The 16,243-nt window shown below is 40.5% G+C and overlaps 1 protein-coding gene across 3 annotated transcripts in view; it reads left to right on the top strand.

Moving 5' to 3' along the window:
- SIMC1 (SUMO interacting motifs containing 1) overlaps positions 1–16,243 on the top strand; it is a 75,577-nt gene that overhangs the window by 33,354 nt on the left and 25,980 nt on the right. For all 3 annotated transcript variants that reach the window (XM_055536559.1, XM_055536558.1, XM_055536560.1), the window contains exons 3-5: positions 2,086–2,318; positions 3,100–3,169; positions 7,491–7,645. In XM_055536559.1, the coding sequence (XP_055392534.1) occupies positions 2,086–2,318; positions 3,100–3,169; positions 7,491–7,645 (458 nt within the window). The remainder of the gene's footprint in view (positions 1–2,085; positions 2,319–3,099; positions 3,170–7,490; positions 7,646–16,243) is intronic.

Below are 16,243 nucleotides of genomic sequence, written 5' to 3'. Positions count from 1 at the left end.
TCATAACACCTGTATTATGTCATTGTTTGGCTTAAAGGTAAACACATAGACACATGAAGCAACCTCTCAGGGTTTATAGGAATGTTATATGAATAGTAGTTCCCCTTAAGGATAAGGGCATTAGAACAATTTATAAACTTTATCTAAAATTTGTAGAGCTCCCCATTTGTAGGCAAGATCAGTCCTGGGTGTTCTTTGGAAGGACTGATGCTAAGGCTGAAACTCCAGTACTTTGGCCACCTCATGCAAAGAGTCGACTCATTGGAAAAGACCCTGATGCTGGGAGGGATTGGGGGCAGGAGGAGAAGGGGACGACAGAGGATGAGATGGCTGGATGAATCACCGACTCGATGGATATGAGTTTGAGTGAACTCTGGGAGTTGGTGATGGACAGGGAGGCCTGGCGTGCTGTGATTCGTGGGGTCGCAAAGAGTCGGACACTACTGAGTGACTGAACTGAACTGAATGAATAATACACTTTCAAGATCATAAAGTACATCACACATAAAATAGTCACCAAAGCAAGATTTTTGTTCTTCTCTTGCTTTTAATTCTTGTTACATGCTATTTACAGTGTTGGTTTCTCATTAGTGAGATCAGAGGAGTTACACTCAGGTGGCTTGAGACATAAGAAAGCTAGCTAGACTTCTTTCCTCCAAAATGCTAATTGCCCTCTCCCTAGAAGGGCAATTCTGCTGCTGCTGCTGCTGCTAAGTCATTTCAGTCGTGTCTGACCCTGTGCGACCCCATAGATGGCAGCCCACCAGGCTCCCCCGTCCCTGGGATTCTCCGGGCAAGAACACTGGAGTGGGTTGCCATTTCCTTCTCCAGTGCATGAAAGTGAAAAGTCAAAGTGAAGTCGCTCAGTCGTGTTTGACTTTTCGCGACCCCATGGACTGCAGCCTACCAGGCTTCTCCATCCATGGGATTTTCCAGGCAAGAGTGCTGGAGTGGGGTGCCATCGCCTTCTCCGAGAAGGGCAATTCTAGCCATCACTATTTTACTGTTACACATAAACTGTCAAAATTTTGTCTGGTGTTTCAAAATTAATGCTTATTCTCAGATTTTGAAATGCTTGCTTGCTTAGTATAAAACATTTTAAAGTATATAATATTAAAAAATAATTACCCACATGATGTTATCAATCAGTATTTATTAATATTAATAGTTGGGTATATTTCCTTCCTTTTGGCCTTTTTGTAGGCACTTTAAATTTTTTAATAACTGGGAATGTTAACAAAAATATTATTTATTATTGTTGGTTTTGTTGTTTATAGAGAGTATGAATGTAGAGGGTAGCACTGAAGTAATAGCACCATATGAAACCAACTTCTGTTGCATGACAAGTGCTTTCTCTCTAAATCTGTTTCCTTATGTATGAAATAGGAATAATAATAACATGTATTTCTCAGAGTTGTGAGAATTAAGTGAGAGTAAGTTAGATGTTAAAAAAATTATTATAATTATTGTTATTATACTATTCCCATATCAGACATTTGTTTTTCTTCTGATTATTTGTCTATTACAGAAAAAGTGAAAAATACAAAGGTACATACAGAGGAAAAAGCATCCATCATTTCACCACCTAGATAATGGAAAGTTTTTTCACACACTCTCAGTCTTTATGTACATACTGTTTGAGGGTAGGGCAGGGGGTGAAGCAGCTTAATATTTACTGTTGACTAAAAAAAAAAAAATCAACAAAATTAAATTCTTCTAACAATAAAACATATTTAAAACATCTTTCTTCATCTTTTTGTTTAGTATCGGATATAGTATCATAACTACCCCTAAATATCTTACCACCCTCACTTCAGAAGCAACTTAGGCTAGCTCTTGATTCTTGTACTTTCCTTTCTATGCTATATTTTAATAGATGAAGTCATGTTTACATGTAGAACTTTGAATTCTTATTTAACTTAATATAAGCATTTCCCATATCATTAGAAGTTTTTTAGATAAGGCTTTCCAATCTCAGTTTTTCTAATTATGAATATTTCAATGCTGTCTTCAACTTTTTCTAGGACCTCTTGCATTTTTGTCTATAGAAACCTATCCTAATTTATTTTCTTTTTATCTCTACAGAACAAGGGTCAAAAATTAGAACCTATCCCTCATCGAAGATTAAGGATGGTAACAAACACCATTGAAGAAAATTTCCCCTTGGGGACTGTGCAGTTTTTGATGGACTTTGTGTCACCCCAGCATTACCCACCCCGAGAAATTGTGGCTCACATCATCCAGAAAATCCTGCTCAGTGGCTCTGAGACTTTGGATGTTCTAAAGGAGGCCTACATGCTTCTCATGAAAATTCAACAGTATGAACCTTGGCTTTTGGCAAATCTTTTAGGGAACCTGGACTCAGGGCACAATTTTCTCTTGCCTAAGATTTATTCAACTAAACATTAGAGAGGGTGACAGTATATTAATATTATTTGGATTGCAAGTGATAGCAATCCAAACTGGCTTTAACAAATGATAAAAGAGAACTTAAGGACACATGTTACTAAAAACCTAGAAACCTAGGAGTAAGATGTGACTTAATTCAGCTCCAAAATGGTTACCAGTATCCATTTTTCAGCTGTACTTTGCTTTTGTTTCTAGGCTTCATATGGTGGCTTTCTCAGACACTCTTAATACAAGAGAGCATCCATTTCCTTTATAATCACACGAGAGTTCTGAAATTGAGTCTTACAAATTTTAATTGGCATGATATAAGACATGAGTCTGTCTTTGAGCCAGTCATGTGAACTGTGGGACAGAATATCATGATTAGCTCAACATGTTTCATAAGCTTCATCCCAGGGTCCTAGTGGGTGAAAGCCACTGGGCTAAGAGTAATAAAGAGTTGATTTCTTCGAGGCAAATTTGGAGTGCTAATGCCTCCCAAAAGAGAAGTAGATATTAGGTAGCCAGCAAAAGAAAATGAAGTTCCACTTGCCTCAGAGACATGGGTGGGAAAGAGGGTGGGCAAGAACACTGAGGATAAGAAGAGGCTTCTTGCTTCTGTCGTCTTCTATTGTTTCTATTGTCTTCCAGATCCCATCCTTCCTTCCACTGAAATCTCCAGAATTCTAACTGCTATCACTTGACTTTCAGGCTACATCCAGCTAATGCCAAGACGGTGGAGTGGGACTGGAAGCTTCTCGCTTATGTCATGGAGGAAGAGGTAACAACAGTTTGCATGCAGAAGTCTTTTGCAGAGGAAGTTTTAACTAGAAACAAAAGTGACAGTAAATCTGGTAGTACAGTCTTTGCCATTTAGCAAGACTTCTTTTAGCTTTTACTCCACAGATCCAGACCAAAATATTTTTATTGAGACGGTATGTGCTATCTTCCAATTCAAGATTCAGTATACTCATTTATCCCTCACCTTCTTAAGATTTCACTTAAAATAACAGTAAATAAATAGAAGTTATGAACCTATGGCACTGAAAATAAGGGGAAAGACAACAGATTTGAATGAAGACTGGAAAAGCTAAAGGAAATGTAAAAGTGATGACTGATGAAGCTAGGCAGCAAAAGCTACAGGCTAGAACACAGGCTTGCCAAAGAGGAAGGAAATCTGCCCTTTAGAACAGAGAATTTTTGGACTTCTTATATGGGCTTCACTGGTGGCTCAGAGGGTAAAACGTCTGCCTGCAGTGTGGGAGACCTGGGTTTGATCCCTGGGTCGGGAAGATCCCGTAGAGAAGGAAATGGCAACCCACTCCAGTACTTTTGCCTGGAGAATCCCATGGACGAAGGAGCCTGGTAGGCTGCAGTCCTAGCAGAGCCTGGTAGGCTGGTATCGCAAAGAGTCGGACAAGACTGAGTGACTTCACTTTCACTTTCTTTCAGTGTAGAGTTGGTGCCCCAGAGAAAAGTCTACATCCTGACCTTTAGGGATCCCTGAGCTTAACTGCCAGCTTTCTGTCTACTTACCCAAAAGAACATGGATGGAACAAATTATTGTCAATTTAGAATTCTGTAGTCAACCAAGATACTGATCAAGTGTGAGGCTGGAATAAAGACATTTCCAGACATGTACAAGCTTGAAAAAGTATTTTCAAAAAAATATACCCCATTTCATAGGTTACTTGAAGATATGCATACAAAGAATAGGGGAGAAATCAAAAGAGGAAGAGGCATAGGATCCAAAAGACACTGGATCTAATCCAGAAGTATAAGAAAGAGAAGTCCTGAGATTACCACAAATAGTAGACCTAAAGTCACTCCAAATTGGCGCAAAAAAACACAGGGCTTTAAGAAAAGGATGATCTGGGAAATAACCACCAAGATGGTAGACGAGGACGCTCCAGGCCCTTGTTCCCCAATGGAGACACCAACTTAACAACAATATATGGACCAGAATACCTTTGTGAAAACTCTAGAAACCAGTTGAGAAGTTACAGTACCCAGGCCAAAGTATAACCAAGAAGGGACTCCATTAAAAGGAGTAGGAACGTTTTTGGTATTTTTGTGTGTCCATGCCCTTCCCTGTACCCAGCCTAGCACAACGCTACTTGGAGGAAATCTCCCATACCCTGGCTTCTCCCTTGGGATGGAAACAAAGGAGAGAACATCAAGTCCAGTGTTCCGGCTTGTTATGGGGATAGTTTTTGTCTCACCTGACTCAGAACACTATTGAAAACCCTGGCTTAGTTTTCTGGCTGAAAAAAAAGATGAGCACTGCAGCATTTTAGAGCTTCAGAGAGTATGCATTTCCATAAACAGGTACTGGGGGAGTAAGAGACTGTCGGCTCTTGAGAAGAAACAAGGGCAAGCTGCTTGGGGAGTTAAGACAGATAAAAGCATACACACAAGCTCAGAGAAAACACATCTCCAGAAAAGTTCTGAGAGCACTGAGAACCTGTAGCCAGACTGATTGTTAAGGGCCTTGCCCTGCATGAACTCAGTGCATAAAGACTGGGAAAGTTTGTTGTTTTTTTCAAATGTTTAAATCTCAAAAGAAGATTACAAGGCACACAAAGAAACAGGGAAGTGTGGCCCAATCAAAAAAATGAAATAAAGTTCCAGAAAGTGACCCTACAAATCTCTCAACTTCCTGAGAAAGAATTTTTTAAAACCATCTTAAAGATGCTCAAGGAGCTAAAAGAGAACACAAACAAAATGAAGGAGGAAAATGATGCATGGACAAAATGAGAATATTAAATTTTTAAACTGTAGATAATAAACATATTCTGGAGCTGAAAAGTATAACAGAATTGAAAATTTCTCTAGAGGAGTTCAACAACAGTCTTGATCAGGCAGGAGGAAAACATTATCAGTGAACATGAAGAAAAGTCTTTGAAATCATTGAGACAGAGGATCAAAAAGAAAACTGAAGAAAATTGATGAGCACCTGTGGGACTATGGTGCATCATTAAACGGACCACATTATGGGAGTTCCAGAGAAGGAAAAGGGGGGCAGAGAGCCCAATGACCAAAGAACCTCCCAACTCTGAGGAGAGAAATAAACACACAGACTCAAGAAGGTTAACACCAGTGAGGATAAACCAAGGAGACTCACAGCAAGAAACGTTATAAACTGTCCAAAGTCAGACTTAAAAGCAGCAAGGAAAAAGTGAATTATCACATATAAGTGAGTTTGTATAAGTCTCTCAGCAAATTCTCAGTGAAGCCATGTAGGTCAGAAGGTAATGGGATGATGTATTCAAAGTTCTAAAAGAAAAAAACTGTCAACCAAGAATACCATATCTGGCAAAACTTGCCTTCAAGAAATGAGAATGAGCAGCAGGAGAGAAGTGACACATCGATACAAGATCCTCAATAAGATTTCTCATCAGAAATGAGGCCAGAAGGTAGTGGGGTGATATATTTGAAGTGCTAAAGAATAAAACTCAACCAAGATTCCTGTATCCAACAAAAGTGTCCCTCAAAAATGAGGGAGAGGTAAAGAAACTCCCAGATAAACAAAAGCTGAGGGAATTCATTCCCACTAGTCCTACTCAGCAGGAAACGCTGAAGGAAGTCCTGCAGGGTAAAATGAAACACTAGACAGTAACTTGAAGACATGAAGAAATAGACGTTAGTAAAGATAAAGACATGGGCAATTATAAAAACTATTATGACAGTGATTTGTAACTCCACATTGGTTATCTATAATGTATTAAGTGACTAATACATTTTTAAATTATTAATCTAAAAGTTTCTACATAATTTGAAAGATTGAAAAGAATTACTGAACCTCCCTGGTGGTCCAGTGGTTAAGAATCTTCCAGCCAATGAAGGGGACACAGGTTCCATCCCTGGGCTGGGAAGATTCCACATGCCATGGGGCAACTAAGCACTTGTGTCACAACTACTGAGCCCATGCTCTAGAGCCTGCAAGCCATAACTACTGAAGCCCATGCGTCCTGGAGACCATGCTCTGCAACGAGAAAAGTCGTCACCACAATGAGAAGCCCACACATCAAAACTAGAGAGTAGCCCCCACTTAGAGCAACTGGAGAAAGCCTGAGCACAACAGTGAAGACCCAGAGCAGCCAAAACTAAATAAATAAACCAACATTTTTTAAAGAATTATTAGTTTATTTTTGGTCACACAGTGTAGTTTTGTGACTTCAGTTAAAACAGGTGGGAACAGAGCCATAAAGAGCTGAGCTTTTGTGTGTTATTGAAGTGAACCTAGTATAAATTCAAAGTATGATCATTTTAGAATGTTAAATGTAATCCCCATGGTAACCACAAGGACACTACCTATAGAATGTACAGAAAAGGAAATTAGAAAAGAATGTAAGCATTTCAGTACAAAAAAAAATCAACTAAAAGCAAAAGACAATGTGTAGGAAATGAGGGACCAAAAAACTATAAGGCGTTTAGAAAACAAATAGAACAAGGCCAGAATTAAGTCTCTCTTTATCAGTAAAAGGAAACCAACAAATGCCTGCCTGGCTTTGGTAAGGTTAGGGTGATCACCATGTAAATCATGAGAACACTGAGACAGAGCAGTAAGTTAAATAACGAATGGGGCTGAGTTTCAAACAAACAAATAAATAAGGTCTCTGCATTGCCAAAGCCCATGCTCTTTACCTGCATTAGCTGGGCTTCAGCAATTAGGATCATTTCACCTGTAACAAAAAACCCAGCTCAGAGTTGCTTAAACAACAGACTGTACATCAGCTCATGTTACTAGAAGTTTGGCAGTGGGATGAAGATCATGGTGGTTTGACCTAGCAGCTTAGCAGTCATTTTTCTGTCTCTCTGTTCAGATATACACAGCTTAGGGCCTATCCTGAGACTGGGGTTCATCACTGAGGTTCAGTGAGAGAAAGAGACTGACTTTTCAAGCTCTAGGATTGCCTTGTTTGCCCTCTTTTGTAATGACCTAGCCTGCTTGCTCTCTCCCACAGGCCTCTCTTTTAGATACGGACACACTTTTTGACTCATGCATCTTCCCTTGACTTAGTATTTATGAGAGCCCAGTGCTCAGTGTCAGCCAGGAGACTGAGAGCAAATACTTATTTACTCATTTTTTTCTCCCCAAGGGACAAAACCTGCCCGGGCGAGTCTTCTTTCTGCGTTATGTAGTACAGACCCTGGAAGACGATTTCCAGCAGATCCTGAGGAAGCAGCGACAGCACCTGCAGCAAGCCATTGCAAGCACTGTGCTGTCCTGTGACAAGCAACCCCACAATGTCAGGTAACCAGCCATCTGAAGCCTGGGATGACAAGTCATCAAGTCTGGAGAACACAACAGGTGGATGAGATTGTCTAGTAACTAGATAATGTAACAGGGATAGTTATTATTACTATGAAAGTGAAAGTGTTAGCCGCTCAGTCATGTCTGACTCTTTGCAACCCCATGGACTCTAACCCACCAGGCTCCTCTGTCCATGGGATTCTGCAGGTAAGAATACTAGAGTGGGTTGCCATTCCCTTTTCCAGGGGATCTTCCTGGCCCAGGGATCGAACCCAGGTCTGCTGCATTGCAGGCAGATATATAGACAGTCCTAGAAAAAAAAGCCTCAATACCAACTCTGTGTCAGGTGCCAAAACTTGTGTGGTTTTTCCTCCTGAGACCATCAGACTTCCTTTAATCTATTTCAGTATTGTTCAGACAGCCCCAGGAGATAGAGTGGAAAACATGAACTTGTGTAAAACTTCACAGCTGCTATAAGCCTAAATTTATTTCCACCCCCGTAAGTAACCCAGGATAAACCTCATTTGTCACTACTACTTTCTGAGAACTCTTTTATGATAATAGGTTACATGGAACAAGACACAATAAGGTAGCAAACACATGTTTTTAAAAATAAAATCTGCCACTGTTTCCACTGTTTCCCCATCTATTTCCCATGAAGTGATGGGACCAGATGCCATGATCTTAGTTTTCTGAATGTTGAGCTTTAAGCCAACTTTTTTACTCTCCTCTTTCACTTTCATCAAGAGGCTTTTTAGTTCCTCTTCACTCTGCCATAAGGGTGGTGTCATCTGCATATCTGAGGTTATTGATATTTCTCCCAGCAATCTTGATTCCAGCTTGTGTTTCTTCCAGTCCAGCATTTCTCATGATGTACTCTGCATATAAGTTAAATAAGCAGGGTGACAATATACAGCCTTGATGTACTCCGTTTCCTATTTGGAACCAGTCTGTTGTTCCATGTCCAGTTCTAACTGTTGCTTCCTGACCTGCCGGGAGCCAGCATATTACATATTGAGTGCATATTGCAAATTGCATATTGAGTGCAGCACTTTCCACATCATCATCTTTCAGGATCTTGAATAGCTCAACTGGAAGTCTATCACTGCCGGGAGCCAGCGTGAGGAACTCCGCCCGTGACAAAGGTCATGAGGAAGGAGGCTCGGCATACGCAAAGGCGGGATCGAGCCTCAGGAGTCCCCCTGGAAATTCTCGAGCATCTACCCCCAAACCAGAGTCTGCCTACTTTCTGCTTTGTGCTCTCACCTACACCTCTGACTTTACGGGGGCTGTCCCCCACTACCTCTCTCTGAAAAAAGAGTTAGCTTACAGCTCCAGTTAATAATTCCTGGGTGTGACAGTGTTTAACCTACAAACTCCTTTGGAAATCCTCTAGCCTGCCTGAATAGGTTTTTCCGGCCACATGTGATTGTTCAGAGCCTCCCAACTGTGAGAGGCAGGAGATGTTCTAAACTGTCTAAACACAGATTCCTTTGAGTAGTTAAAAGATTGATTAGAAATTGTATTGGTGAAGGGTTTTTCACTTATTGGGCCAATGTTTGCTGCTAAGTCTCCATACTCCTTACCTACTGTGTCCTTGGCAGTGTATTGATTGATATAATGGGTGTATAGAAATGTAAGTAGTAGCCTCAATGTTTGTAAGCTTGGACCCTTGAGTTAATTCTTTTCTTGATTGAGCCCACCTCACCTTTGCCCTATAGGAATGCAGCTTTGTCCAATGCCTTTTTGGAGGCTGGTGCCTGACTTTAGAATGATCACCTTTAGAGAAAAATAAGTTTCTTAAAATGTTAACAGGCCTCCTGGCCAGAAGATGATGTAAATCACCTGAACTTTTGCATATGATAAGTTTGAAAGCCTGGCTTCGATTAGGACCAGGAACTGCTGTCCTTGCATGACTCCACCCCTTCCCCCATTATCCTCTATGCATAACTTAAGGTATAAAAACTACTTTGGAAAATAAAGTGCGGGCCTTGTTCACTGAAACTTGGTCTCCCCATGTCGCTCTCTCTCTCAAATTCTGGCTGAGTCTCCATCTGGAGCGTGGAACCCGCCATGCTTGCTAATTATGCCTGGGCTTCTAAGATCTGACCGGGGAGGCCTCAGTGTCTCCTCTCCTTCGGGAGAACGGAAGGACGCCTGCGGCCTACGTAAGTGGTGCAAACTTCTTGTCTTGAAGTTTTATTGGTCTCCCGCGTAAACCAAGCTACTCAGCCTCTTTTCTCCACTGAATTTTCCTACTGAGCTATCCTCATTCTATTACTCTTTACATCTCTAATTAATATCTAATTGAAGCTATTGTATCCTGATCCTCGCCGACGCCGTCCCCGCTTCGAACTCCCTGGATCAGCCGGGGCTGGACCCCAGCACTGACCTGCTTACAGATTTCTCAAGAGGCAGGTCAGGTGGTCTGGTATTCCCATCTCTTGAAGAATTTTCCACAGTTCATTGTGATCCACACAGTCAAAGGCTTTGGCATAGTCAATAAAGCAGAAATAGATTTTTTCTGGAACTCTTGCTTTTTCAATGATCCAGAGGATGTTGGCAGTTTGATCTCTGGTTCCTCTGCCTTTGCTAAAACCAGCTTGAACATCTGGAAGTTCACGGTTCACGTATTGCTGAAGCCTGGCTTGGAGAATTTTGAGCATTACTTTACTAGCATGTGAGATGAGTGCAATTGTGTGGTAGTTTGAGCATTCTTTGGCATTGCCTTTCTTTGGGACTGGAATGAAAACTGACCTTTTCCAGTCCTGTGGCCACTGCTGAGTTTTCCAATTTGCTGGCATATTGAGTGCAGCACTTTCACATCATCATCTTTCAGGATTTGAAATAGCTCAACTGGAATTCCATCACCTCCACTAGCTTTGTTCGTAGTGATGCTTTCTAAGTCCCACTTGACTTCACATTCCAGGGTGTCTGGCTCTAGGTGAGTGATCACACCATCGTGATTATCTGGGTTGTGGAGATCTTTTTTGTACAATTCTTCTGTGTATTCTTGCCACCTCTTCTTAATACCTTCTGCTTCTGTTAGATCTATACCATTTCTGTCCTTTATTGAGCCCATCTTTGCATGAAATGTTCCCTTGGTATCTCTGATTTTCTTGAAGAGATCTCTAGTCTTTCCCATTCTGTTGTTTTCCTCTATTTCTTTGCATTGATCACTGAGGAAGGCTTTCTTATCTTTCCTTGCTATTCTTTGGAACTCTGCGTTCAGATGCTTATATCTTTCCTTTTCTCCTTTGCTTTTTGCTTCTTTTCTTTTCACAGCTACTTGTAAGGCCTCTGCAGACAGCCGTTTTGCTTTTTTGCATTTCTTTTCCATGGGGATGGTCTTGATCCCTATCTCTTTTACAATGTCACGAACCTCCATCCATAGTTCATCAGGTACTGTATCTATCAGATCTAGTCCCTTAAATCTATTTCTCACTTCCACTGTATAATCATAAGGAATTTTATTTTGGTCATAGCTGAATGGTCTAGTGGTTTTCCCTGTTTCTTCAGTTTAAGTCTGAATATGGCAATAAGGAGTTCATGATCTGAGCCACAGTCAGCTCCCGGTCTTGTTTTTGCTGACTGTATAGAGCTTCTCCATCTTTGGGTGCAAAGAATATAATCAGTCTGATTTAGGTGTTGACCATCTGGTGATGTCCATGTGTAGAGTCTTCTCTTGTGTTATTGGAAGAGCGTGTTTGCCATGACCAGTGCGTTCTCTTGGCAAAACTCTATTAGCCTTTGCCCTGCTTCATTCTGTATTCCAAGGCCAAATTTGCCTGTTACCCCAGGTGTTTCTTGACTTCCTACTTTTGCATCCCAGTCCCCTATAATGAAAAGGACATCTTTTTTAGGTTTCCAGTGGTCATGTATGGATGTGAGAGTTGGACTGTGAAGAAAGCTGAGTGCTGAAGAATTGATGCTTTTAAACTGTGGTGTTGGAGAAGACTCTTGAGAGTCCCTTGGACTGCAAGGAGATCCAACCAGTCCATTCTAAAGGAGATCAGTCCTGGGTGTTCTTTGGAAGGACTGATGCTAAAGCTGAAACTCCAATACTTTGGCCACCTCATGCGAAGAGTTGATGCATTGGAAAAGACCCTGATCCTGGGAGGGATTGGGGGTAGGAGGAGAAGGGAACGACCGAGGATGAGATGGCTGGATGGCATCACTGACTCGATGGACATGAGTTTGAGTGAACTCCTGGAGTTGGTGATGAATAGGGAGGCCTGGCGTGCTGCGATTCATGGAGTTGCAAAGGGTCGGACACGACTGAGCGACTGAACTGAACTGAACTTTTTGAGAAATCTTTTATGATAATAGGTTACATGGAACAAGATACAATAAGGTAGCAACACATGTTTTTTCTGTAAAATCAGGGCTAAAGCTTCTGGAAGCTTCAGAGTGGGAAACTACCATATCTTTATAAAAGTAGGGGGAAATGTGGTTTCTAGGGTAGGGATCTCAGACTAGAATTTTCATCCTGGAAGTACCCCCTTCTTTTGCTTCTTTTGGAAACCGTTCTCTTCATCATTCCTTCTTTTAAAACATCACTGAGATTTTTGTCAGTCATATGCATTCTCATATGTTCTTGCATATTTGTTAAGAATAGTTTTCACAGGCCAATATGGGATATTGACTTATAATTCCTTTAATTAAAAAAGAAGGACATTTTATTATGTTTTTGAGTATCATTCAGCTGGGAAAATTGAGGGCAGAAGGAAAAGAGGGCGTCAAAGGATGAGATGGCTGGATGGCGTCACCGATTCAGTGGACATGAACTTCGGCAAACTTTGGAAGATGATGAGGGCTAGGGAGGCCTGGCGTGCTGCAGTCCATGGGGTCTCAAAGAGTCGCACAACTGGGCGACTGAGCAATAACAATGACAACGGCTTTTTCTCCCTAGGTTTGCCTGCTTCCATCCATTTCCGTGGATGTAGCATTTTATGTAAAGTTTAAGTGTTAATTATAGGGGTAGAAAATCAGTAAGTAGAGAAACTACAAGAGCACAGGATCGCATAACTGGGTGTAAAATTGAAAAACAACAATTTAAGTAGTGACAGCAGCTCTCCTAACCATTCTGCTTTGTGAGCGCAGGCGATGGATTGGGAGATGGGAGACATGAACCCAACTCAATCCATTAACAAGTTGCTCACTGTCATTTCCACCTTTCAGGGTGTGGGCCTCTCAGTATACCCGACACTAAACTCTTGAGTTTAAAGATGGGAATTTATGACCTCTAAATGCCAATAAAATACACTATTTTGTGCTTTCTTAATGAAAAAAGTCAATTCCAGCTGGAGGGAAAACCAGCTGTATTTGATTCAATAAAAAACTAAAACTAAATTGAAGTCACTGAGTCGTGTCCGATTCTTTGCGACCCCATGGACTGTAGCCTACCAGGCTCCTCGGTCCATGGCATTCCCAGGCAAGAGTACTGGCACGGGTTGCCATTTCCTTCTCCAGGGAATCTTCTCGACCCAGGGATCAAACCCGGGTCTCATGCATTGCAGGCAGATGCTTTACCATATAAGCCACCAGGGAAGCCCTTTGATTCAATAAGAGATGTCTATTAGATTGAGGTTGTGGTACATGGATATGTGCATATATTTATCAAAACTCATGAAATGATATAACTGTGCTTTGACCTTTAGTTGTCAGAGAAGAGGCTATTCCTGGGTTGTAATCCTCAGCTTGGTGCAAATAAAATATCTGTTTTCTGTCTTAAAAAAAAAAAAAAAAAAACCTCATTAAACAAAAAGCAATGTGCAATTTATTTTATACGAGTTATACCTCAAAGATAAGCTTTTCAAAGAGAGTGGTGGTGAAGTCAGTCTCCATGTGGCCCCTTAAGGGATTTTCTTTTCTTTTTAACTGTGCATACAAAGAGTAATCTAGTTCTACACTATTTACGAAATATAGTTGTCGCCAGATGACCCCACCCACATTTTATTTTCCCACAGGGGTAACTGCTTTCAACTCTTTCATTTAAGAGATTCCTTGGATTTAACTTCTTCATGGCTGAGTAACTTGCCTGTGTTGCTGATGTTTTATTGTTCAGTTCACTACAGTCGCTCAGTCGTGTCCGACTCTTTGCAACACCATGGACTGCAGCACGCCAGGCCTCCCTGTCCATCACCAACTCCCGGACTTTACTCAAACTCGTGTCCATTGAGTTGGTGATACCATCCAACCATCTCATTCTCTGTCGTCCCCTTCTCCTCTTGCCCTCAATCATTCCCAGCATCAGGGTCTTTTCAAATGAGTCAGCTCTTCACATCAGGTGGCCAAAGTATTGGAGTTTCAGCTTCAGCATCAGTCCTTCCAATGAACCCTCAGGACTGATCTCCTTTAGATGGACTGGTTGAATCTCCTTGCTGTCCACTGTTAGCTATAATTGACTATTATTGACTATTGACTCCCCACCTGAAATTGAGGAGTTAGCTCTTTTTACTCTCTCCCTCCACACACATACACACACACGCACACACACACACGCACACACACACACTTCCCAGCCCCCACACCATAATATAGCTGTATCAGAATTTTGTTTAGATCAGTATTTGATGTTCTGATCACTATAACTGTGTGCTAGTTAGAGTTGAGCCCAGTACTAAACTTGATTACTTTTCCTTCCACTCATAACTTTTTGTTTTCCTCAGAGTTAATAATTGCCTCATTTTTAGTTTCCTTCTATTCTTTTGCATATCAGAAGTCAACCACAGATTCTCTGCCGTTTGATTTAAATATCCTGTCAAGATGTTTGTTCACACTTACGAGATTCTTCTTTAAGGTCTGTGGTAGAGTACTTTGATCTCCTTTAACCTGGATTGGCTGTCCTCTTTGCCAAGTCTCTATCATAAATGTGAAATTCCCTTCACCTGTTCCCAGTGTTGGATATGTTTCATATCTTTTCTTTCTTGGTTTACTCCCTTGTTTTGATGGATCAGTCTCCAGTAGCTTCTTAGAAAGGTATGTGGGAAGTAAAATTTGAGTTTTTGTATGTCTGAAAATATCTTTATCTTCCACACATTGATTCATGTGAGTATAGATATTTAGGTTACAAATAACTTTTCTACAGAGTATTAAAGGAAATTTTCCAAATTTTCCACTGTCTTCTAGCTTCTGGCTGTGAAGAAGCCATAGGCTACTCTGATTACTGATTCTTTGTATGTGCCTTGATTTTTTTCTCTGGATGTTTGCAGAATCTTTTTTCCCAATATACTTGTTTTAGGTCTATATTCATCTGTTAATGCTGGACATTCAGTGGGCCATTTCATATCCTTCATTTCTGGAAAATAGAGTTTTCATTGCTGTTACCATATTTTTAATTTCCAAGAGCTCTTTTACTTTATCTTTAAATGTTCCTTTTTAAAATTAATAAATAGGTATCTGTTCTTGTCTTTTTCTTTCATGGATCTGTGTCTTTTCATATCTTTGATGTTACTAATGATAGCTTTTGTTTTTGTTACTTTTCTGTATAATGTCTGTTTTCTCCAAGTTGCTGTTTTGAGGAGAGAGACGGGTTGGTTTGGGTTTTTTTGCCTTAATCTCTTCTGTTAGAATATGTCCATAGATGTTTGGAAAAATCTGGTGCTCTATTCTTGTTTAAGGGCAAAGAGCTGATGTGTTCACAGCTGATGGAAGCTCTGAGTACAGGTGAGGACTTGTCACTTCTGAAAGACAGGTGTGGGATGATGGCGAGGATCTCTGCACTGAGCACGCGCAGGTCCACTTAACGCCCCTGTTTCTGCTTTGATGCCTTTGTTTCCCAGCTGTGCCTGATATCCTAGTCCAGAGACCCTGTTTATCTCTCCACAGAGTTAACCTGTAGTCTTCAGGGTTGGAAAAGAAGATCTAGGGCTCTAAAAGTTTCTTAAACAGATTATAAACCATTTATTTTTAAATTTACCCTCTTTTATCCTAACTTCATGGAAACCTTGTACTGCCTTTTAAATAGGATTAAATAGGATTACTCTTCTCTACTGGTGGCTTAGGACTCAGCTTCCTCAGTTCTGCCAAGTCAGTTCAAATGTATCCCTTTGCCAAAGGCATAGAGTTAGATTAAACATCATCTAAATATGACACTTGCCTGATTTACTTAGCTAATTGGTTACTCTGAATTTTGTAATCAGCATCTCTTACCTCACCCCTTCAATCAAAGGCTAGGACCTTGACAGTTACCTACAGTTAACCACACATCCATCCTCTATCACCCACTTTTACACCTTTTTTTTTTGCATCCAAAGTAATTGGCATCCCAACTGTTCACTATTTTTCTTTTTTTTTAATGTAATTTATTGCATCTATATGTGTTCCTATGAAGTATATATTTTTATTCTAGTTCCTTTTAGCTGTTTATAAGAGTATCATGCTGTATGTAATCATTTGGTACTTTTATTTCACTTAATATTATAGTATACTAAAATTTGTCCATAGTGTTACCTATCTACTGTAGCTTATTCATTTCCACTACTATATAATATTCTGTTTTGTGAAATACTCATTTTCCTTCCAGCTTCCAGATTTTTACCATTATTATCTGCCTTCCTTTTTTTCCCTTCTTTGTGGATTTTTAAAACATTATTT

This window comes from Bubalus kerabau, chromosome 10 (genome assembly GCF_029407905.1).
Source record: "Bubalus kerabau isolate K-KA32 ecotype Philippines breed swamp buffalo chromosome 10, PCC_UOA_SB_1v2, whole genome shotgun sequence".
NCBI classification, from domain to species: Eukaryota; Metazoa; Chordata; class Mammalia; order Artiodactyla; family Bovidae; genus Bubalus; species Bubalus kerabau.
The sequence above is the reverse complement of the archived record's forward strand: the minus strand, read 5'-3'. Positions and strand labels throughout refer to the sequence as shown.